This window comes from Podarcis gaigeae, assembly GCF_964106915.1.
Source record: "Podarcis gaigeae genome assembly, chromosome: 17".
In the NCBI taxonomy this organism is placed as follows: Eukaryota; Metazoa; Chordata; class Lepidosauria; order Squamata; family Lacertidae; genus Podarcis; species Podarcis gaigeae.
Genome location: NC_139694.1, coordinates 2,802,351 through 2,826,390, shown reverse-complemented (window position 1 = coordinate 2,826,390; position 24,040 = coordinate 2,802,351). Strand labels below are relative to the sequence as shown.

Below are 24,040 nucleotides of genomic sequence, written 5' to 3'. Positions count from 1 at the left end.
ACGTGACCGTCCCTACCTTTCCAACATGGCGGCGCCCAGTTCCTCCGTCCGGGCGCTTCACCTCCTACAGGTAACGGGGCTCAGGAAGCGCAGAGAGGGAGAAACGGCGCTCCGGGTCGCGGTCCCTTCTTGGAGGGAGCGAAAGGCGGGAGCCGAGGGACGAAAAAAAGGCTGAGGGAAACCGGGAGCCGCTGTGGCGAAAGTGCGGTCGAGGTTGGGGACGGTGTTCTGGATTCGAATCCCGCCACGCGGCCGCGGAGCTTGCGGGGCGGAAGTGGGCGAGTCGCCGCCTTAGAGTCAGGGTGGGATAGTTGTTGTTGTTGTTGTTGTTGTTGTTGTTTAGTCGTGTCCGCCTCTTCGTGCCCCCCTGGACCAGAGCACGCCAGGCACTCCTGTCTTTCACTGCCTCCCTCATGCTGGTAGCTTCGAGAACACTGTCCCACCATCTTGTCCTCTGTCGTCCCCTTCTCCTTGTGCCCTCCATCTTTCCCAACATCAGGGTCTTTTCCAAGGTGTCTTCTCTTCTCATGAGGTGGCCAAAGTATTGGAGCCTCAGCTTCAGGATCTGTCCTTCCAGTGAGCACTCAGGGCTGGTTTCCCTAAGAATGGAGAGGTTTGATCTTCTTGCAGTCCATGGGACTCTCCAGAGTCTCCTCCAGCACCAGAATTCAAAAGCATCAATTCTTTGGCGATCAGCCTTCTTTATGGTCCAGCTCTCATTTCCACACATCACTACTGGAAAAACTATAGCTTTTACTATACGGACCTTTGTTGGCAAGGTGACGTCTCTACTTCTCAAGATGCTGTCTAGGCCTGTCATTGCCCTTCTCCCAAGAAGCAGGCGTCTTTTAATTTCGTGACTGCTGTCACCATCTGCAGTGATCATGAAACCCAATAAAATAAAATCTCTCACTGCCTCCATTTCTTCCCCTTCTATTTGCCAGGAGGTGATGGGACCAGTGGCCACAATCTTCAGTTTTTTGATGTTGATCTTCAGACCATATTTTGTACTCTCCTCTTTCACCCTCATTAAAAGGTTCTTTAATTCCTCCTCACTTTCTGCCATCAAGGTTGTGTCACGTGGCAAATGAAAAATGAAAAAGAGTGTGTGTACCTCTCCCTCTGTGTGTATAACATTTCTATACCACATTTTCCTTCCAGGAAGTTCAAGGTGGTGTACATGGCTCTCCTATTCCCCTTTTAATCCTCACAACAACCCTGTGAAGTAGGTTAGGTAGCTAAGAAGTAATAGTGCCACTGTATTCTGCTCTGGTCAGACCTCACCTGGAGTACTGTGTCCAGTTCTGGGCACCACAGTTCAAGAAGGACACTGACAAACTGGAATGTGTCCAGAGGAGGGCAACCAAAATGGTCAAAGGCCTGGAAACGATGCCTTATGAGGAACGGCTAAGGGAGCTGGGCATGTTTAGCCTGGACAAGAGGAGGTTAAGGGGTGATATGATAGCCATGTTCAAATATATAAAAGGATGTCACAAGGAGGAGAGAGAAAGGTTGTTTTCTGCGGCTCCAGAGAAGCGGACACGGAGCAATGGCTCCAAACTACAAGAAAGAAGATTCCACCTAAACATTAGGAAGAACTTCCTGACATTAGGAAGAACTCCCCTCCCCCATAATTACAATGTGTGTTGTTGTTGTTGTTGTTTAGTCGTTTAGTTGTGACCGACTCTTCGTGACCCCATGGACCAGAGCACGCCAGGCACTCCTGTCTTCCACTGCCTCCCACAGTTTAGTATAATTCATCCTGGTAGCTTCGAGAACACTGTCCAACCATCTCACCCTCTGTCATCCCCTTCTCCTTGTGCCCTCCATCTTTCCCAACATCAGGGTCTTTTCCAGGGAGTCTTCTCTTCTCATGAGGTGGTCAAAGTCTTGGAGCCTCAGCTTCAGGATCTGTCCTTCCAGTGAGCACTCAGGGCTGATGTCCTTCAGAATGGAGAGGTTTGATCTTCTTGCAGTCCATGGGACTCTCAAGAGTCTCCTTCAGCACCATCATTCAAAAGCATCAATTCTTCAGCGATCAGCCTTCTTTATGGTCCAGCTCTCACTTCCATACAGTGGTGCCCCGCAAGACGAATGCCTCGCAAGACAGAAAACCTGCTAGACGAAAGGGTTTTCCCTTTTGGAGGTGCTTCGCAAAACGAATTTCCTATGGGCTTGCTTCGCAAGACGAAAATGTCTTGCGAGCCTGCGGGTTTTTTTTCCTTCCCCCCCTTTTTCTAAGCCGCTAAGCCGCTTATCAGCTGATCCGCTAAGCCACTTATCAGCTGATCCGCTAAGCCGCTTATCAGCTGATCCGCTTATCAGCTGATCTGCTAAGCCAGTTATCAGCTGATCTGCTAAGCCACTTATCAGCTGATCCGCTAAGCCGCTAATAGCGCTAAGCCGCTTATCAGCTGATCCGCTAAGCCGCTAATGGGCTTGCTTCACAAGACGAAAAAACCGCAAGACGAAGAGACTCGCGGAACGGATTCTTTTCCTCTTGCGAGGCACCACTGTACATCACTACTGGAAAACCATAGCTTTAACTATACGGACCTTTGTCAGCAAGGTGATGTCTCTCCTTTTTTACTGTGTACATTACTTTTTTAATGTACTGTGTAGAATCACAGAATTGTAGCATTGGAATGGTCCCTGAGGGGTCATCTGGTCCAACCCCCTGCAATGCAGGAGGAATATTTTAGCCCAAGGTGAGGCTCAAACCCATGACACTGACATTAAGAGCCTCATGCTCTGCTGAGACAGGGTTTTATCATTATTTTGCATCAGGGGCTTCTGGTCTCCTGTTAGGGCCAATTATGTGTTTTTATCTTGTATTTTTATCCTCTGAACTGCCTTGAGACCTTTGAATAAAAAATTGGTATACAAATTTAATTAATTAACAACAACAACAACATGGTGCTGTTTTTAATTAGTCTCAATGCCAGGGATGACTGGAGAGTATTAGGATGGCTCATTAGTGCCTCTTTTCTATCAGAGAAGTGTCTTTGGAGTGGAGATCGGAAACCCAGCTGCACTCCAGCTACCAAGCTTTACCTATTGTTTTGTTGCTGGTGGTAGCAGACAGGAAGCTTCAAAATTGGGCATTTCAGGGGCAAGGTGTTGGGGGCATTGGTTCCAAAGCTTTGCAGATACCCTGAGGGGCCTCTTACACCATACTGAAACTTATATAGAAAAAAATGACTATTTTGTCCAATATTGGCAAAAACAAGGGGCTTAATTATCCCTAACTGCAATCTTTGGGATTGCAGGTATGAGCACCAAACAAGGTTTCTGCTCTGCGTTGGCTGTGTCCTGAACAGAAACACTCCTCTTTGTGGTTAGAATACGCTGTAATATTTTGCCGTGATTCTTCATTTGTTCCTTGTGATACAAAGCGAGTAGTTGGGTGCCTGTCAATTTGGGAGTGAAGCATCCTCTAAAAGATAAGGTAGTGGTTTCAACACAGTCAGGGGACTCCCCAGGGACCCAGAATTAGTTTGAAAAGAGAAAGAAACCCTAGAAATGGCCTAACAAGGGCTTATGAGTTTCCAGGACCTACAGAACATTGAGGGCAGCTGACTTGTGGCCTGTTGGGTGGGGGAGAGAAAGAATTAGAAAAAATAACTTTTGGTAAGTACAGTGGTACCTCGGGTTAAGTACTTAATTCGTTCTGGAGGTCTGTTCTTAACCTGAAACTGTTCTTTACCTGAAGCACCACTTTAGCTAATGAGGCCTCCTGCTGCCGCCACACCGCCAGAGCACGATTTCTGTTCTCATCCTGAAGCAAAGTTCTTAACCCAAGGTACTATTTCTGGGTTAGCGGAGTCTGTAACCTGAAGCGTATGTAACCCGAGGTACCACTGTATAGTGATTCTGAAGTGAGAATTACAGGTAAAGGGATCTGTGCACCAAGGATTTAAAAAACCTCTCCCTGTTTGTGGTAGTTTTAGCAGTATGTATTCAGCAGTATTCTTATTTGCCAGAAACACCCGCTACATGTGCTATAAAGTACTAAGTTTTACGAATATCAGCCAGTCACGAACATGAGTCATCTGGTACTTCGCAGCACATTGGGGGAAGAGTTTGTTTGGTGGGGTGTAGAAAAATAAATAGCAGTATCCTCCCACTCTAAACTCCTGAAACCTCCTACCTCTCTGAGTCTTAAATTACAAGGTTCCTTTTTTGCAGCGGTCAATTTCTGAACAAGAGCACTCCTATTAAGGGGCTTGGAACACATTGGACACCTTTAGTTGCAGGACCCCAATCCACTTGTCTCTTTTAATGCTGGGCTTCAGTCATGTTATGCTTGTCATTTTGGAAACAAAATGGGGCCAGCCAAAAATCAGGTGGTAGTTTCTGCATTTTCAGAAGACAACTCAGTTAAAGCAAAAGTGGCTTCAAAGATCCGTGAAATGTTGAATGTGTCAAAAAAGGAAGGCAGGTGCTCTGCTTCAGCCCCTGACGGTATCTTAGCAGTAACTATTAGGTTGCCATTATGTTAAAAATGTTCCTCGCAGAACTTATAGGACAAGGTTTCAGCAGCGGAGGAAAGGAGTAGTGTTCAGGTTCGAGACTGGCAGATTCAAACATAAGCCTTTAGTCGTCTTGCATCCTGTTGTTGTTTAGTCGTGTCCCACTCTTCGTGACCCCCTGGACCAGATCACGCCAGGCACTCCTGTCTTCCACTGCCTCCCGCAGTTTGGTCAAACTCATGCTGGTAGCTTCGAGAACACTATCCAACCATCTCGTCCTCTGTCGTCCCCTTCTCCTTGTGCCCTCCATCTTTCCCAGCATCAGGGTCTTTTCCAGGGAGTCTTCTCTTCTCATGAGGTGGCCAAAGTCTTGGAGCCTCAGCTTCACGATCTGTCCTTCCAGTGAGCGTCTTGCATCCTAATCCCACATAAATGTGCATAGAAATGAGTCATTTATTTTTATAGGACTTAATTCCATGTAAGTGTGCCTAATCTTTCGCTCCTAGTCCTAAACACTTATTGCTAGTTTTCTTATCTACAAATATCAAGGAAACATCTGGGTTTATAGTGACGCAGTACCAAAGTGTTTGGTATTCCCCACTCTAAATCCCCTTTTCTTAGCATACCAAGTGGCTTGAAAGCAAAATGTCTATCAATGAAAATTAAATTTCTGGTGTTTTCTCACACCCATGTGTAAAGCCAAAAGGGTGTTGAAGTCCTCTGTCTTGAATTGTGAAGCAGCTGCCAGGATCTAAAATAAAAATATATAAAATATTGATAAAGTTTGATGTCCCGTTGTTTGCATAACTTCCTAGATTTCTCTGGCAAGCAGATGTTTCTGTGCTTGCATGGCTGCTGGAAAATGCTCACATTTGGGCTTCGTCAAACATGTTGTTGGGGAAGGGAGTTTCAAAGTCACTGAAAAGGAAAGCCCTTGCTAATCACACCTTGATGGTACAGAGGCTGCCATCAAGCAGTTGGCCTGTTTGCTGTGATGGTAAGACCCTAAGTGTTCTAGAAATTATAGGTTAAAACAATCAGAATTGTGCATGAATGGCAATAAGAAACGCAGTAGAACAAAAGTGTGTCCTGTTCCAGAGACTCATCATGTTGAAAAGTGGTTGCTGCATTCTGCACTACTTTTAAGTCACTGATTCTGCAGTTTGAAAATGTTTTATAATGGGTACAGAAAGGGAATAAAGCTTCTGAGACGTTTCTCAGAATACCGTATTTTTCGCTCTATAAGATGCACCAGACCATAAGACGCACCTAGTTTTTGGAGGAGGAAAACAAGAAAAAAAAATATTCTGAATCTCAGCGCAGCGAAAGCAGCAATCCCTCTTGCTGTTCTGGCTTCTGGGATAGCTGCGCAGCCTGCATTCGCTCCATAAGACGCACACACATTTCCCCTTACTTTTTAGGAGGGAACTTGCCAGGGAGTATATTTCCTCTTTAGAACCTAGTTGGTTTACACTTCCAAACAGTATTTCTAGTTTCAAATATAGATGAAGTTTAAACCATTGTTAAAGATGTGCATGTAGAAGGTTTTGCTATAATTTCCAAATTATTTTGAGTGGTTTGTGGGCATGTGTAAGAAACAGATAGACGTAAGTACAGCCCTTCTGAATTTAACCAAATGTCCATTTACTGTGTAATCTTTTGCATGTTCACTCTGAAGAAAATCCCATTTAGTTCAGCGCCACTTACTTTGAAGTGCCTGTTAAAATCATTTTATCCACAGCAGGCAGCTGATGGCTTCTGGAAATCTTACATGAAGGGAGTTAAGAAATTGGAACACCCTCCACATGCAGATACAGGCTTTGTATATTTATACAGGGATAGGATTCTCTAGGCTCTATTAGGAGATTTATGTATTTTTGTGAATTCCCCTTTAGTGTGCTGGAACCCACAAAATGGGTCACGCTTCTTAAGCTGGGTCTTATCAGTGGTATCACCACTATTTTAATTTGTTTGTTTGTTTATATTGTTTAGAAGAGAAGGGCGGAAGAGAAAAGAGGAGAAAAACAGGAGGAATGTGCAGAGGAGGGAGAGAATATTACCTAAGCATATGGTAAAATTTTGAAATGGTGCCAGGGAAATATTGGATGTTGCTGATCTAGTATCACTTTTCCTTATTCTTTGCTCTCAGTCTTCACAATCTGTATTAAGTGTTTTTTACGTGGGTTTAAACTACTGCACTGTAATGTGTGAATTGCCCTGAGTTTCTGTTGAGATTGTGTATAAAACAGGGTTTAAAATTAGCAAGAAATACAAATGTTTTATAAAATTTACAATTATTATTTCTATTATTATTTCCCTGACTTAATAGTGCTAATGGGTATTTGATGCAGTTAACTGACAAGTTTAAATAGATTTAACAATGCAGTCCTAAAGAAATCTACTCAAAAGTAAGTCCCATTGACTTACCATGCAATCCTAACCTCCTATGTCAGTCCTATTGAATTCGATGGGTAAGTGGAGTTAAGATTGCAGCCTTACTCTCAGGTACAATATAGGCTGAGCTTGTTTGCGTGATTTACTGGAGCTGCAGGCTGCATCCAAACCTACTCCTACTCAGAGAAGGCCTATTAAAATGCATGGACACAACTAACTTGCATTCGTTAATTTCAGTGGGTCTGCTCTGAGTAGCACTGGCTTACAACCCCTATGTTTGCTAGCAGATCCAGACTTCACAGTCTTCAGTTCAAGGTAAGAGTTTGCACACAGGTTTCTCTCTCTTTCTCTCTCCCCCCCCCCCCAAAAAAACGCGCTCTTTCCTTCGGTCTCCTGGCAGTTTCTCTTTGTGTGACCGATTTGGAAATTCATAACTAGCAAACCAACTAAAAACATGTGGAACTCTGTGGCTCAAATTATAGCTAAGTAACAATAAGGGGGAAATCTAAGCGTGATCCTTCTCCATTTCCTGAGTTGCTGCCGCCTCATTAATCAGGGCTCAAGTGGTATAAGCGGAGCAGCTTGCTTTGTCGCTGGCGCAGCGGCTTCTTCGTCCCCTTCCCCACCCCCTGTGTGCCTTCACAGTAGGGAAAACTAGAGAGGGAAACCATCAATCTTTCTTGTCGCACATGTCAGCAGCGATCCGCTCCTCTCTTCCTGCGTTCTTTCTCTCTCTCTCTCCTGCTCGCCTGCATACATATGAGCGTCCACACATAAACACACCTGCATTTAAAATTAGCTTTGCGACCTTATCGTTTCCTTACCTGCTCTCTTTAAACAGATGGGTAGATCTGTAAACTGGAATCTTCTACTCCAAAGTGCAAAGAAATCCAAAGAAAAGCTTTCAGAGCCAACCAGCACTGACTTAACTTGACAGTTAACAGCACGTGCGCCATAACTGTATTTCATAACGTGATTTCGAAAAGGAAAGGGGCGGGGGGAGATTGGAACAATTTGTTTAATCTGCACGTTAATGGCCATATTGGTATGGCTGCCTAGTAATACTAAGGTTCTCAAAATCTGTATGTTAGATCTTTTGATTATTCCCAACTAAATTCCACACCATTTTTTTTTATATTGCTTTTAAAGATGAATAAATAAGAAATGTGCAGAGGCAATAGTGTAGTTGACACCTGTTCCATCCCCCCCGCCCTGTTTCTGTGCTTGTATCTACTGTGATTCAAAAATGTGTGGGAAAAGTCGAGGGAAAAGCTTCAGGCGCCAACTTTCTGTGTTAGATTGTTAATAGCTCAGAAGCTGAGCCAGTTAAAAAAGCAGAGTTGGAAGCCCAGTACAAGGACTGGGAAACCATCCAGTAAAAACAACTGACGCACCATACCTGAGGACTGTCGTACAATGGAAGTGAAGCTTACTGGTGTCTTCTAGAAATCACTTTTCCTCATTCTACAGAATTACGTTGTGGAGCTCATAACATATACAAGTAGAACCTGCAACAAAATACAGTGGTACCTCTGGTTAAGAACTTAATTCGTTCCGGAGGTCCGTTCTTAACCTGAAACTGTTCTTAACCTGAAGTACCACTTTAGCTAATGGGGCCTCCCGCTGCTGCGGTGCCACTGTGGCGCAATTTCTGTTCTCATCCTGAAGCAAAGTTCTTAACCCGAGGTACTATTTCTGGGTTAGCGGAGTCTGTAACCTGAAGCGTCTGTAACCCGAGGTACCACTGTATTGTTGTGCAGAGTGGTCAGCGTTCCAGCCAGCCAACCAACCAACCAGACAGACCACCGTTAATGATACTCCATTACATTTCTCTTCCATTCATTTTCCATTTCCCTTTCCACATCCTCCAGTCAGCCTTCCATTCCTACCAGGCATTCTCAACCCTCCTCAGTAGGCTGTTTTTTGCAGCTCTCCGCTCTCTTTTAGGGTTCTTTTATTCTGCATATATGTACCTCTGCAAACCTTTGAGGTTTCCCCAAGCCTGTTGATCTTGTGGATGGCTGGTGCCATTTAGCCTATATCACGACCTGCACTCAGATAATGAATCTGTTGCTCTTATATAGGATCTTATGCCCCTGTTTCCAGCAAAGGTTGAGGTCTTTTAAGACTGGTCACAAAACCGTACTATGCAGAATTCTCTGATGCTAAGGGATTTTTTTCTCTGGACAGAAATGGTAATTCTTGAGTGGCTGTAGTCTGAGTTGGCATCTCCTATGGCTTATATTTCTGCCCATTGGGAACTCTTGAGAAACATACTCTTTCTCTCTCTTTTTAATCCTTTACTAACTCCAGATCTTTTGAGCATGTGGCTCTGATGTCCTGACCTCAACATTTCAGTCAAGCACATTCCAGCCCTATGATTTCATGACACCAGACTGAACTCCCTGCTATGTTGGCTTCTGACTCTTGCCGGGTGAATAAACAGTGAGCGAAGCCTGTAGCAGGGCAGTGTGGCTTTTAGCACTATGATTTCAGAATTCTTATTTTTAATGAATATTATTTTAAGTTGAAATGAAACGCTTTGTGCAACTCGTATTTTATTATTAATGAGGTATCAAATCCAGAAAAATATTGTGCAATAATAACTGAAGCGTTATAAGCATTTTAAAAACCATCAGCACAAGGAAAAACTTCATTATTGCATCGTTTTGCCAAAACTATCAATAATCTACCACTTATATTCCCCTCATTACACAATTGTAATGGGGCGATTTGTTAATCTGTTTATATTTCTTTCCTGCATGATTCATTTTATCTCCCCTGTGCCATAGCATGTGTCAAGAACTTTAATATTTAAAATGTGCCACCAGTATTTGTAATTTAAAATTAAGTTTTGAATCCAATTCCATTGATTTTGTCACTAGCTACTCTGACCATTGGGAGTTAATGTGGTATTGCTCTTTTTGAAATACACAATCTGTTTATTGAATTCCACTCTACCTGAACCTCTTAGGCTGGAGTTTATGCCCAATCACCTGAAAGTACGTAGAGAAATCTGAGTAGAAACGTGTAGGATTGCACTGTTAATCAGATAGTGTGTCATTCAATCTCTTGGCTCCCGTTTGATGAATGGTTACTCTATTAAAAAAAACCCACTGCTTTATCACTGCCATTTATTTTTCTAAGAGGCTTTCATTATCTGCTGACATAATATTTTGTTAACGTTTTGTGGATATAACAAAGTAATTTCTTAGCTTATGCTTCTTTTATCCTTATAAAGTTTTATCTACAGTCAGGTAACAGTACAGTTGTACTGTGTTGGAGCATATGTAATTTCCTTTATCCATATCCAATTTGAGCTCAGTATTTTTATAAAGGATATAGCGGGTTGGATACAGATGTACTGTAAATATCATTCGTGTTCCTACTTAGGCTGTAACTACTTGCACGTATGAGCTTTCTCTGCTACAGCTCTTAATGACTGAATGAGTGAATTGATTCTCCGATGCAGAGAGTCGGAGGCCGAGATAGTGATGTTTATTTGGAGGACATTATAGCGAAAATAAGATTCTCAGTTAGAATCCCTAATAGGAACTTCACCTCTTCCCAGCTTTAAACATCAGCACATGGAAAATGTTTTAAATAAAAATTATTTCCAGTTCATTACAGGGTATTGTTGTTGGAGTGTTTGAAGTGGAATAGACCAGACTCTGGCAAGCTTAGGATGGAAGAAAGCAAATGTTCTAATTTAGCTAAACTGTGCATATGTGATTCTTTCAATCTCTTTTCCCCCTCAACAACAACAAAAAAGTAGTTGTTTCCAGGCATTTAATCATTTCAGTTGTTTCTCTATGAACTGTCTCTAAGCAATATATTTTTGTTATTGCTGACGTATCCATAATGGGTCACGGTATTTGAGGTGTAGTGTTTGTGCACTTAGTGCGATCACTCCTTTTCCGCTTCACATCATACTACACCTTTAATTGTTGTTGTTGTTTAGTTGTTTAGTTGTGTCCGACTCTTGGTGACCCCCTGGACCAGAGCACGCCAGGCCCTCCTGTCTTCCACTGCCTTCCGCAGTTTGGTCAAACTCATGCTGGTAGCTTCGAGAACACTGTCCCACCATCTCATCCTCTGTCGTCCCCTTCTCCTTGTGCCCTCCATCTTTCCCAACATCAGGGTCTTTTCCAGGGAGTCTTCTCTTCTCATGAGGTGGCCAAAGTCTTGGAGCCTCAGCTTCACGATCTGTCCTTCACGGTCTACACCTTTAATTAGCAAATTGCAAGTGTTCTGCATGTTAAGGAAACCTTGCTGTTTTCTTCAATATAGCAGGTTTCCCTTTATAAAACAAAAAAAAAAAAAACACCCAGCATTTTTCTGGTAGGAAAGAGGGCATGTGTCTACCACACAAAGCTACCTTTTACTGAGTCAGGCTATTGATTCATCAAGTTTAGCGATGTCTCTTCTGACTATTGCTGACTATCCAGGGTCTCTGTCAGAGGGTCTCTCGCTGCCTCTTCTCTCTTAGATTCTGTGACCCTTTTAACTGGAGATATCTGGGACTGAACCCAGCATCTTCTGAATGCAAAGTGTGTGTGCTTTGCTGCGTAACCACAGCCGCTCCAGCAACTGCCCACTACTCCGCATGACAGATTACGTCTGAAACTGGGAGGGTTTCAAAAGCTGCTGGTGGTATGGCATAGGATCTGTTGAATTTACAACGTATATACGAATTTGATGGTGTGTCCAGAGGCATCTCTTAAGGGTAGGATTATGAGCAGAAGAAAGAGTACCCTCTTTCCGTAGCATCAAGTAAAATACCGTCTTTTTCCGTGTATAAGACTAGGTCCTGTCCCCCAGCAAAAAAAATAATGCCCAAAATTAGGAGGCGTCTTATACACAGATAGTGTCGAGGGTGGATTTTCTTAAATCTGAGTCCCCCAAAATAGGGGGCGTCTTATACATGGGGGGCGTCTTATAGACGAAAAAATATGGTATGCCCTCTGTCCTGATATAATTTGTGCTTTTTTTCACTCCTACTCCACAGCATTGGCTGCCACATATGGGGAATGCAACACGGCAGGGTGATGATGTTAGACAAATGTGGGGAATTTTTTTTTACTATCCATTACGGAGGAGGTGAATATGACACTGTGGTGCAGTTTTGTGTAGCAGCCCTTTTGTTTTTTTGGAGAAACAGTCTTGGAAGAAGAAGTGTTGCATTTGAACATGAGCTTTGGTTAACAATCGAAAGTGGAAAGTAAAGTTAAATGGGCCACCCAGAAAGTTACTTTCCTTTTTAGAGATCAGTCTGTCAGAGCTCACTTATGATTGATGATTTAAGCGGATTCTTAAAAAAGACAAATACCAAGTTATATCTCAGGGCTTGGTTTTGCTATATATATATATATATATATATATATATATATATATATATATGCTTTCGTAGATTTTCACGGGTACAGGAATGCAGGTTTTGGTGTCCTCGGGTGTCTTCCCGTGTAAAAGTTGGGGTGTCTAGACGAGTGAGACCTCGTCGAAACGTCGCCTAGACACCCCAACTTTTACACGGGAAGACACCCGAGGACACCAAAACCTGCATATATATATATATATATATATATATATATATATAAAAACCCATCTTAGTCATACTTTAGAGTTTCCTTCTTGAGTCAACAAGAATATTTGTCTCCCGTGGGAATAAAGGAGATGGTAAATATCCGAAAAACATTCTGGCATACAGAGAAAGGAAGGACTAGCAAAAAGAAATTGAATAACCAGAGCTGGAAATAATGATACTGCCATTATAGTTTTTTTTGAGGACATGACAACATTCTTTCTTGAGCATCAACTATTTTCTATGAAGGTTTAGCCGAACAATCTCTCCAGCTGTTTTTGAAGTGTATAACCTGATACGGTGAATTCTTACTCAGAAGAAATTTCCACTGTGTTCAGCAAGGCTTACACACAAGTAACCATGCTTAGATTTGCAGTCTTCGAATAGCAGTACGTAACTGGTATTGTAGCAAACTTCCAGTCTTCCACTGAGAAACAGCAGTGGTTTATATTCTTTATATTTAAGACTTGCAATTTTGTTTCTGTTCCCAGCAGTCCAGCAGTTGGTTTAACAAAAACACAAATCTTCACCACGTAAAGCAGATTAGGAGGTTGTTGTTGTTTTTTAAAAATGTTTTTTTTTAAAAAAAAAAACATAATGTGCAAGTTATTACAGTGCTGTCATGATGTTTTACAATATAATAAAATTAATTTAAAAAGATAGGTTGCTGATCAAGGAACTTACAGTCTAAATTTAGAGGGAGGGGTTACGCAGGTAAACAAGATACAGAAATAAGCAAGTACAGAAGGACTTAATAAGGCTTTATTTCAGTTGGAGATGAGGTTTGTGGGTTCCAGTAAAAGACTATGTGGGGGAAGAAGTGTGCAGGATTAAGAGGTGGCCCATCCACACTATAAATCTGTATCACTTGTAAATCACTTATTTTTATTTTTTGCTTACACAAACCATTGATGTTTTTGTTAACCACTTGCACATCACTAAAAGGTAGATTGCCAAGATCCCCAGCAATTTTCAACTGGTTGTCTATTATTATTATTATTATTATTTAAAAATGACTGCCTTAGAATAATATATCACAACTCTGTCAAATTGTGGAAGATTGAGCTGCTAGGGCACAGTCCAATTTAAAAGCTGCGTGGTCAGAGTCCTTTTGAAATGGACAGAAGCTCATGAGCCCCCAAAGTGCTGTGACTGAGAGTAATTGTAGAGTTTACCGTATGCTCAAATATCCATATTTTTGCCTGTATTTGTCCTATGTCTTTACACAGAAAGTTGCAGGTATGTACCTGGGAACTTTCATATTGTTCGGTTCCCTGTGATTGTTTGCTACGCTAATGATTCATTCCGTTATGGCTTGGCTCCAGAATAAAGGTCTGAAAAGGATTTTCTCTGGGATTCAACCAACTGGGATCCCTCATCTGGGAAACTACCTTGGTGCAATCACAAGCTGGGTGAAGCTACAGGAAGAATGCAGCTCCGTATTATACAGCATTGTGGACCTCCACTCACTCACCATACCAAGGGAACCAACGGTTTTACGCACGAGCATCTTAGACGTCACTGCTGTTCTCCTTGCCTGTGGCATCAGCCCGCAGAAGTGCTTCATTTTCCAACAATCCCAGGTCAGTATCTCCCTCCAGTTCTGCATCTGATTTCAGTGGACAGAGCATAGCTCCACTTAGAGACCCCCCCCCCATTATTATCTATATATGTGCTTTAGAAGTCAAAGCCAGGTTTGGATAATTTTTGAGGATACTTACTGTGGTCAACAGATAAATGAGATGTGAGGTTAAATCACAGAACTTAATAGTTTCGCAGAATTTCCTCTACCACCACCCACCCATCTTGTGCCCAACAGATTCTACAAAAGGGAAAAACCTAGGGTATATTATTTGATTATTGATGTAAACCTCCAAAATGTATTTTGTATGGTTAACTTTTTACCTCTGTCCTCAGTATATTTTATTTTATTTTATTTTATTGCTATGGCTAGTGGCTGATGCAAATAAAGATTATTCTGATCTGATCTGGGGTATTTGCAGGTTAGAATTTTGAACACTGCACTGCCTTAACTGGTGAGAGAAGTCTGCCAGCTCTATTTTGAAATGAGACCTTCTTTGAGATAACTCCATTGGCTCAGTTGCTGATGAATTAACAGGATGTGTAAGGGCGTTCTGACTGTTTTGTTTCGTTTCGTTGAAAAGTCGGCATCCAGAGCTTAGGGACAGATGTTAATGAAAAGAGTGGAACAAAGTAAGCAGTACCATTGAGTGTTGATCAGATGTCTGAACAGTATGTGAGTTTGTCTGCATGAGTAGTATGTGAATGAGAAAGTGAGAAAGAGCAAGGGAAGAGGGTATGAATGAAGGGAGGTTATTAAACACAAGACAGCACATTGGCAAATTTGCATAACTCTCCATTTGCTCGTTTTTGTTTATTTAATTCCTTGGACGCTCTTAGTTCTTAGTGTAGATTTACATCAACATAACAATTTCTAACAGCTGCAAAATTAATAACTGAATGGTATGTGATTGCTTTTAAAAGGTTTTAGGTGCTCAAAATGTTTTGAATGGGTTTGAACTGTTTTTAAATGTTTTAAATGTGTGTTTTTAAAACTTGAACTCCTTTAACCTTTTAATGTTTACCGCCCTGGACTCCTTTGGGAGGAAGAACAGGGTACAAATGTAATAAATGAAATAAATAATAATCATGGTTTAAAGAACTAACCCAACACCCCTGAATAAAACCAATAAAGGATACAACTAAAATACATCAGAACAAAAACCCTGCAACATTTGATTTCATATTAAATGTATTGTGTTATAAGAGAGGGAAGAAAAGTTAACTTATACGGGACACAAAGGACTCTACTAAATGTAGAACATCTAGCCTAATTCAGCCAAAAGATGTTATACACTAGAGAATAAACAGATCAGCCAAACTGTACTGTATTGCCATAATGTTTCAAAACTTATTTTATTTTAGAATTTAACAATGTATTCATAATATTTACCTGTTTACAAATGTATAAGGAGAGTCCTTTGGGAGCCACTGCATTGGCACTCAGCAGCAAAGTTTTCCTCTTTCTGAGTCCAAATTAAAATTGCAAAATTGGCACACTTTCTAGGTAAAGGGTATCACCTTCCAAAGTCTAGAGAGAGATTCCAGGCATCAGGAAAATGTTAGTCGTCTTGTTTGCTCCTGTTGGCGAACATCAGCCATCAGTCAATTGGCTTGATAAATGAGATCACTCAGCAGCTGCAATAAGACCTTCTATTTAACTATTACTGTCATCTCCCATCTACATTGGATTTCAGAGGCCTCCCGATCGGGTCTGCAGCTCTCCCCCCCCCCCCCCATAGCAATTAGCTCTAATAGAAGGCTGTTTTCAAATGTAATTGCTGCATGGGGCAAGGGCGATCTTTGTGGAGATTAGCTGGGGAGGGAAGGACTATAGCGGATAGACGGTGTGGTGGCCTCCCAGCAGCTGAGGCACAGCTGCTTACCAGTAAGGAAAGGGGCAAGGCAGTGGGGAGCTGGGCTGGGAGTGGTGCAAAAGCTGCAGCAGAAACAACCTGCTGCTACTGCTGGTGTGTTTGCACCATGCTGACCTCCCTGCCAGATTTCTCCTCCCACTCTCTTTCCCAATAAGCAGCAGTGACTTAGCTGTTGGTAGGTCAGGTGAGCGTCACTGTGCTTTCCACTACTGTGGTAGTGTTAACCCTCACAAGCTGCATTCTCCATAGAAATCTCCCTCACACAGCAATTGTGCTTGCAGGCGTGGGGAGTGAGAATCTGCATGTTGTGTGTGAATGTAAGGATGTTTGTGAGTAAGGGAATGAATGGTGTCCGTTGTGTGTGTTAGGTGGGAGAATGCATGTGAGAATGTGTGAGCAGTGGCGTAGCGTGGGGGGTGCAGGGGGGCCCGGCCACACCGGGTGCAACATCTGGGGATTAGGGGGCGCAAATCCACAGGTTAGAGGGCGCAAATCCATGGGTTAGGGGGCGCAAATTACTTGCCTTGCCCCGGGTGCTGACAACCCATGCTACGCCACTGTGTGTGAGATAATGTTTGAGTGGTCCTGCCCACTTTTGCATTTGTCCCTCCCATCAGTAGCAGAGACCACACCCCCCAGAGAAGTAGGCACAAGGGAATGTGTCTCTCAGGCTGGAGAAGTGTTGTCCATCCCTGACGCACAGAGCAGTGGGCCGAATGTTGAGCTTCAGTCTAGAATGAGAATTCACATGAAGCTTGGTCGACTGAGCTCAGGCCAGAGTTGTTGGGAGGTAAAATGTATACTGCCCTGAGCATCTTGGAGGAAGGGTGAGACACACATGTTAAAATCATTCAAGACACATTGATTTGCTTATTTAGAAACGAGGCCAGGAATAAACCCACAAGGGTGGATTACAATAAACAATAAAATACAGCAACCAAAACGAAAGAAGCAGCAGAGGACAGGAAGCACTACTCTCAAACCTCTGAATCTAAGACTGACATGAAGATATTGATTAAAATACGAGACACCCTGTCGGGGAGAAGTTTTGGTTATACAGTCGTACCTTGAAAGTCGAACGGGAGCCAAAACATTTAAGAACTAAGCTAGGTACGACTGTATATACCTTTGGTTATATGCCATGGCAAATCACCATCACCTTTTCTCTTCTGTCAGGCTTTTGCAAGCAATTCTCTTTCCACAATAGTTAGCTGATTTCTGATTTTAACTTCTTAATATGGTTTTTAGTGTATGGTGCTATGTGTAATTGTTATGAACTGCTCTGATATTTTTTAATGAATAGCAGTGTACTGTATAAATATTTTTTCACAAATGAGTAAACTTTTGTTTCATCAAGAAATAAAACAATGGCAGTTTTATGTAATAGTGTTGGATGTAAAAGGAAAGGGAGACAGAGAGTTCTTTCAAGAGACTCCTCTCCAATATGTTGACAGATTAAAATTGAGGACTTCTGGAATAGCTGGACGGAGGGCTGCAGAGGAGGAGAGCAACTGCGACTGCCTTGAGTAGAAGAGGGAACACCTGAATCCCAGCAAAAAATATTGAAACTTTGCCCAGTAAGAGCTCTAGGGATACAACATATTGGATGATCACATCTTTGGGGAAATCAGCTAATGGACATAGTTTGCTTCCTATGGGAAACAATAAATAGAGGGATTTGTAATGCTGATGTTCTTCCAAGTATTTTTAGCTATGCTGCAGGAAACATTTTCTGAGATAGATAATATCTATACGGAAAACAGGCTTTTCCATCAGGAGACACGCAAGGTTCTGAGCTGCTGCCTATTACGTCACTGCCACTGCCTTGACCTAAGTTTCTAGCAAAGGTTTCGTTTGGTTGGTATTCCGCTAGCAGCACCTTTTGCAGTGTAGTCCCGGGCAAGTCTACTCAGAAGTAAGTCCTGCTGAGTATAATGGGATTTAGTCTCTGTGCATAGAATTGCAGTCGTTGTCGATATGTCATTGTGGAAACTGGCAAAGTGTGTGATTCAAACAAAAGAAAATCAACCACTTTTCATTCCATATGCAACCTGGACAATACTTTAGCATTTAATTCCCGGGGTGTTGGTTTTGCCATCCTTCTGACCACTACGAAAACATCTGGCTGTTGCTGGTTGAGGATTAGTGAATTCTTGGCCCTAGATATCTTCTACGTTATGGTAAAGGATGGGCTAAAGAGAGGAAGATCCTCTAGGCAGAGGAAAGTGGAAAACATTAGTGCTGATTGCAACATGCAGTGAACAGTTGCCAAGTTGGAAATAGAGTCCTAGTTTCAGGAAAGCCCATTAGACCACTAATCTACAAGAGTCATGGGTTAATGTGCATTAAGTACTTGTCCTGTCATGTAGAAGTAAAAAGGTTTCCCCTGAAAGATATGCCTTTGCTGCTTCCATCACCATCACATGCCAATAGCACAATGCAAACGACCCCCCTCTTCTCTCTTTTATAACCAGCCCCTCTGTTTCTGGGCCTAATACTAGCTGCATTTTGTTCTGGTGTTCAAATCTGCAAATGAGATGATTAATTCTTGCCCTCCAAACCAGAATCGGAAACCATGGTTTCAAACGGGTTTCTGATTCTGGTTTGGAGGGCATATAATCCACCACTGCATGATTAACTGCAAACTCTGGCTATGCTAGCAAGGAAAAAGGGAGGTGGGAAGGAATGTCTGGTTTGTAGGGTTCCCTAAAAGTAAGCCTTTGTCAACCATGTTGATTTCTGGTCCCATTAAAAATAACTCAATTTTATCTTTCAGTGAACAATTTCAATTTTGAAAAACATAGAACATTTTGAGATTGTATACAGAAAATTGTTCTTGACAGAGGTAGAGATTTTCTCTTGTTCACTTAGTTTTCTTTGGTGGTGATAGCATGCGTCTTGTGTTTGTATTATAAACTTGCACAGTGTTTGCCATCTCTAAGATGGTCGCTCTCAGAAGCTGCTATCAGTCAGTTCTGGATATTTTGAGTGTTAATTTTGCTTTTGGTGTTTGAACGGCCATAGCTTTATGCCTCAACTTTCAGCTCAGCAGCTCTTTATCATTACAGTGGTACCTCAGGTTACATACGCTTCAGGTTACATATGCTTCAGGTTACAGACTCCGCTAACCTAGAAATATTGCTTCAGGTTAAGAACTTTGCTTCAGGATGAGAACAGAAATTGGGCGTCGGCAGCGGGAGGCCCCATTAACTAAAGTGGTGCTTTAGTTTAAGAACAGTTTCAGGTTAAGTACGGACCTCCGGAACGAATTAAGTACTTAACCCGAGGTACCACTGTATCTTAACTTGTGAAATCCGGTGCAACCTTTGGTGCAAAGGCAGAGAGTGTGGCGCCCTCTAAACATTGTGTACTACAGGGATGGTGTGAGTTACAGTCCACCACATTTCAAGGGAGCCATTTGCATTCACAGATGAAGCTAAGCAGGTGTGGGTCTGGTCCGTATCTGGATGAGGGACCACCTTGGAGCTCCATGTATGTTGCCTTAAATTCTGCCTTGGATAGGAATGCCCTAAATAAATAAATTGCTTGGGGTGGGGTGCAATCAGTAGGTCTGATTAGGAATTGTTATGTCTTCTGCCTGGAGATTTCTCATTTAATGTAAGAAACCACCAAGAATGGAAGTCATTAAAATCCTTATTAAATCAAGTGTCTTATCAGTGGGGAAAGTAAGTCTATTATTATCCCTTAACACGGCTGTGTTTATTTGGCTGATGGATTAAAATTAGAGGGGCTTTAATGTAAACGGATGCTGTCATGCCAGGGTGGTGATTGTTGCATGGCCCTATAAATTGCGTCTTTTGTTGCTCTTCTTTTGATGGCCTGTGCCAAGGACTGCAACCTGCCAGCCACTGTGGGCATAATCTGGCTTGCCAAGCCTTTTTGAAAGGTCTGCCAACCCCCAGCAGCTTGCTAAAGATTCATTGGTGGTTCTGCTTCCTGAAAAAGCAGTTAGAAGGACTCAGAGAAACAGTAAGGAGCTCTCAGTTCTTCTCTGGCATTCCCCGAATGCTTGGCCATCTCCAGCCCTCGGGAAACAATTCAGACGATTATAGTACTCCTTCCTGGGCACTTTTATCTGGACCTCAATGGTTCTCAGTGATGGTGATAGGAAGTATGGGATGGGCAGTATGGGATGAAACAGAAACAAGCGGCATGTAGTCCCAGAGGGCAATGCACTCCTTGGCCCAAAAAAGGTTAGCTACCCATTTAATTTTTTGTATTTATTATTAAAGATTTATTAATTTACAAAAAATGCCTGCATTGTCTCTTTTTTCAAGTTGCATTTTTTACAGATGAGTTTCATTTGTTGTGAGACATTAGTGTAAAAGAAAAGAACTCACTCTGAAACTCACTTACAGGTGGTACCTAACACCACGGAAACTAACGCTAATATGCCCAGGAACTTCACCAAAATGCTGGAGAGGATGCACCTCCACAGGCACATACCTCCACATGTGGTGGGAATGTCCTGAAATCCAACTCTTCTGGACATTAGTCGTACAAGAAATATGCAAAATAACTAAGCAAGTATTAGAAGTCAGCCCAGAACTGGTCCTACTAAACACCTTCCAAGATAATAATGCCCACTCACATCATAAAGAGCTCATAACCCACCTACTCTCAGCAGCCAGGAACATCATAGCCAGACACTGGAGAGACCTGTCAGGAGTAAGCATGGATCAGTGCTATCAAATAGTATGGAAAATAGCCTTATTAGAAAAAAATTAGCCACCCATTTTATGAGAACATAAGAGCCTGCTAGATCAGGCTAGTGGCCCACCTAGTCGAGCATCCTGTTCTCACAGCAGGCAACTTCCTATGGCAATGGCACAAGGAGGACCTGAGCACATCAGCGCCCACCACACAACTGGTATGCAGAAGCCTACTGCCTCCGACCAGGCAGGCAGAACATAGCTGTCATGGCTAGTGGTCATCGATAGCCTTATCCTCCATGAATTTTGTTGGGGTGCTTCAAATATTGGCAAAGCCAGAACAACAGTGACGCAGTGGGGCTTTTCTTGACCACCTTCAATTCTCTACAAAAGAACTGCTGGTTTCCAGCATGTGATGCTAAAGAGGGAAGGAAAAGCTGAGAGATTCTGCGCTTGACTTGGGGGAGGAGCAAGCGAACTTCAAATGATTCTATTACCGTGGTGCCTCGCAAGATGAAAAGAATCCGTTCCGCGAGTCTCTTCGTCTTGCAGTTTTTCGTCTTGCGAAGCAAGCCGCTTAGCGGATTAGCGCTATTAGCGGATTAGCGGGCTTAGCGGATCAGCTGTTAAGCGGCTTAGCAGATCAGCTGTTAAGCGGCTTAGCAGATCAGCTGATAAGCGGCTTAGCGGATCAGCTGATAAGCGGCTTAGCGGATCAGCTGTTTAGCGGCTTAGCGGATCAGCTGTTTAGCGGCTTAGCGGATCAGCTGTTTAGCGGCTTAGCGGATCAGCTGTTAAGCGGCTTAGCGGATCAGCTGTTAAGCGGCTTAGCGGATCAGCTGTTAAGCGGCTTAGCGGATCAGCTGATAAGCGGATCAGCTGATAAGCGGCTTAGCGGATCAGCTGTTTAGCGGCTTAGCGGATCAGCTGTTTAGCGGCTTAGCGGATCAGCTGTTAAGCGGCTTAGCGGATCAGCTGATAAGCGGTTTAGCGGCTTGGGAAAAAGGGGGGGAGGAAAGGAAAAAAAACCCCGCAGGAACTCGCAAGACATTTTCGTCTTGCGAAGCAAGCCCATAGGAAATTTGTTTTGCGAAGCACCTCCAAAACGGAAAACCCTTTCATCTAGCGGGTTTTCCGTCTTGCGAGGCATTCATCTTGCAGGGCACCACTGTATAGCAAAAGTACCTTTACACTTTTCTCCAGGGTAGATTTGATTTAAATCAAATTGATTTAAATCACTAGTCAGTAAGACTTGATTTAAATCTTTTTTTTTTTTTTTTTTTTTTTTACAGAAAGACTGATTCTTGCTGGTATAATCTTAATATTTACAACCAGATGATGGTTTCGTTTTTGGAATAATAAATTTTCAGAGTAGTTTTTACAGTTATATCAAAAATTACTGATTTGGTTATACTATTAGAAATACATAGGCAGATAATTATGAAATTATTGTGAGGTTTAATAAGTTAACTGTTTATATTTGGACAACTTTTCTCTAAACCTATGTGGTTTCCTGTTTGACTTGATTCTGACTGTAATCTTTGACAAATCAATATTTAAACTTAAGTTTATAAAAGAGAAAACTGAGGGAGAGGGAAATGTTGTTTTCTAAAGGTTAAAGATCTGAAGTGCAGGCTTCTTCCTTGGTGTACACCTCCATAGTGTAAGAAAAGCAGGGTGGGGAAAAAGCAATGATTTTGTAAAAAAAAATAAAATCTTTTTTTTTTTTAATAGGATTTTTTAACATTGAAATTGGATTTTTAAAATAAAATGCTTTTGGAGGAAAAATCTTTCTAAAGATAGTTTTCTATTTAAGTTACATTATAACCCAAAGGCTATTAATCAGGAAACAAGGATTTGTTTTAAGTTTTCCTTGTGTGCTAAAACTAAAACACCTTTTTCCAAAAAAAATAGACTAACAACATCAGTTAGCAAACATATGCTATAATGTTATTGTTTTAGTTAAATAAATTGTTATTAAGGAAATGGTTGTTTTTCTCCTTCCAATAAATTACAGCAGAAAAGTTGTCCAAATGTAAACAATTAACTTGTTAAACCACACAATAATTTCATAATTATCTGTCTCTGTATTTCTAATAGTATAACCAATTCAGAAAAGCCCCACTGCTCCACTGTTGTTCTGGCTTTGCCAATATTTGAAGCGCTAACAAAAACCTGCAGAATCTATGGACAAATAGGGCATCAAATGGGTGCGTGCACAGCAGAGGCAATGCACACTCACCCCACAGTCTTCAGCTGTTTTTTAAGTACAGTGGTACCTTGAGTTAAGTACTTAATTCATTCTGGAGGTCCGTTCTTAACCTGAAACTATTCTTAACCTGAGGTACCACTTTAGCTAATGGGGCCTTCCACTGCCGCTGCGCTGCCGCCGCACGCTTTCTGTTCTCATCCTGAAGCAAAGTTCTTAACCCGAGGTATTATTTCTGGGTTAGTGGAGTCCGTAACCTGAAGCGTATGTAACCCGAGGCACCACTGTATAGTCGGTCTCCAGTACTACTGTATGTTCCTTAATAAGTGTGAAACATCCATTCACTTGGCCTCTGCCAACCACTTCACGTTTTCTAGGATGAAGTGATAAACTGCTCCAGTTTGAATTCTATATTTCCCGTGGACCAGCCATCCACAAGTGATGCCCTGTCCTTCTACAATGTGTTATTGTTAGCATTACCTAATGCATTGTGTGTGTTCTGAGAGAGAGAGAGAGAGAGAGAGAGAGAGAGAGAGAGAGAATGATGCAGTTGTTCCAACCATATTTGGACCTGTTGCATTTGAGATCAACATTCTGGTTAACTCTGGTGGGCTAAAATGCAATTTCACAGTTCGTCTTCAAGCTGAGAAAATATGCTTTGCCTGTCCCTTAGGATAAAGAGATGGAGGCCTTTGTACAATTATGAGTCAGACAATGAATGAGAATTAAGGAGCGAAGGACTGGGCTTTCAAGGCAGGAGTTTATCCTCCGCCTCTCGCTTTCACTGTGTAGCAGATTTCTTGGCTCTAAAATTTTGAAGTACTGGGCTGCCCTGGAGAAAATGCAACACATTTGACTGTCTTTAGTGAGGGCCACTTCATAGAATCAGAGAATTGTAGAGGAAACAGGGGAAAGGGAGACACTTACTTACACTCTCTTTCTCTATAATTTTTTAATTAAATTTTATGTTTTACAATTTAAAATATTTGTTTTACATCCTTAAGATATCAATGACTTTTCTGCTTCTCTTTCCATGGTTCATTTTACATATCATAAATCCATGCATGTTTTACAAAAACTACACAGTATTTCATTATTGCATCCATCAAAACTTATTTACACTGTTGAATTTATCTTCATGCTGCCAGCGTTTTCAGCTGTACACAATTATTTCCCGTATATTCAATAAACGTTTTCCAACCTTCTTTAAACATATGTTCTTCTTGTTCTCTTATTCTATATGTTAAGTCTGT

General features: G+C 42.0%; 1 protein-coding gene across 2 annotated transcripts in view; it reads left to right on the top strand.

Moving 5' to 3' along the window:
- Positions 1-24,040, top strand: part of WARS2 (tryptophanyl tRNA synthetase 2, mitochondrial) — a 29,161-nt gene continuing 5,121 nt past the window's right edge. Inside the window, exons 1-2 of one of the 2 annotated variants that reach the window (XM_083719610.1) lie at positions 1-70; positions 13,773-14,030. In XM_083719610.1, the coding sequence (XP_083575736.1) occupies positions 26-70; positions 13,773-14,030 (303 nt within the window). In that variant the 5' untranslated portion in view covers positions 1-25. Of the gene's footprint in view, positions 71-7,124; positions 7,182-13,772; positions 14,031-24,040 lie in introns of those variants that run through there. The other variant, XM_083719611.1, reaches the window with a different exon arrangement.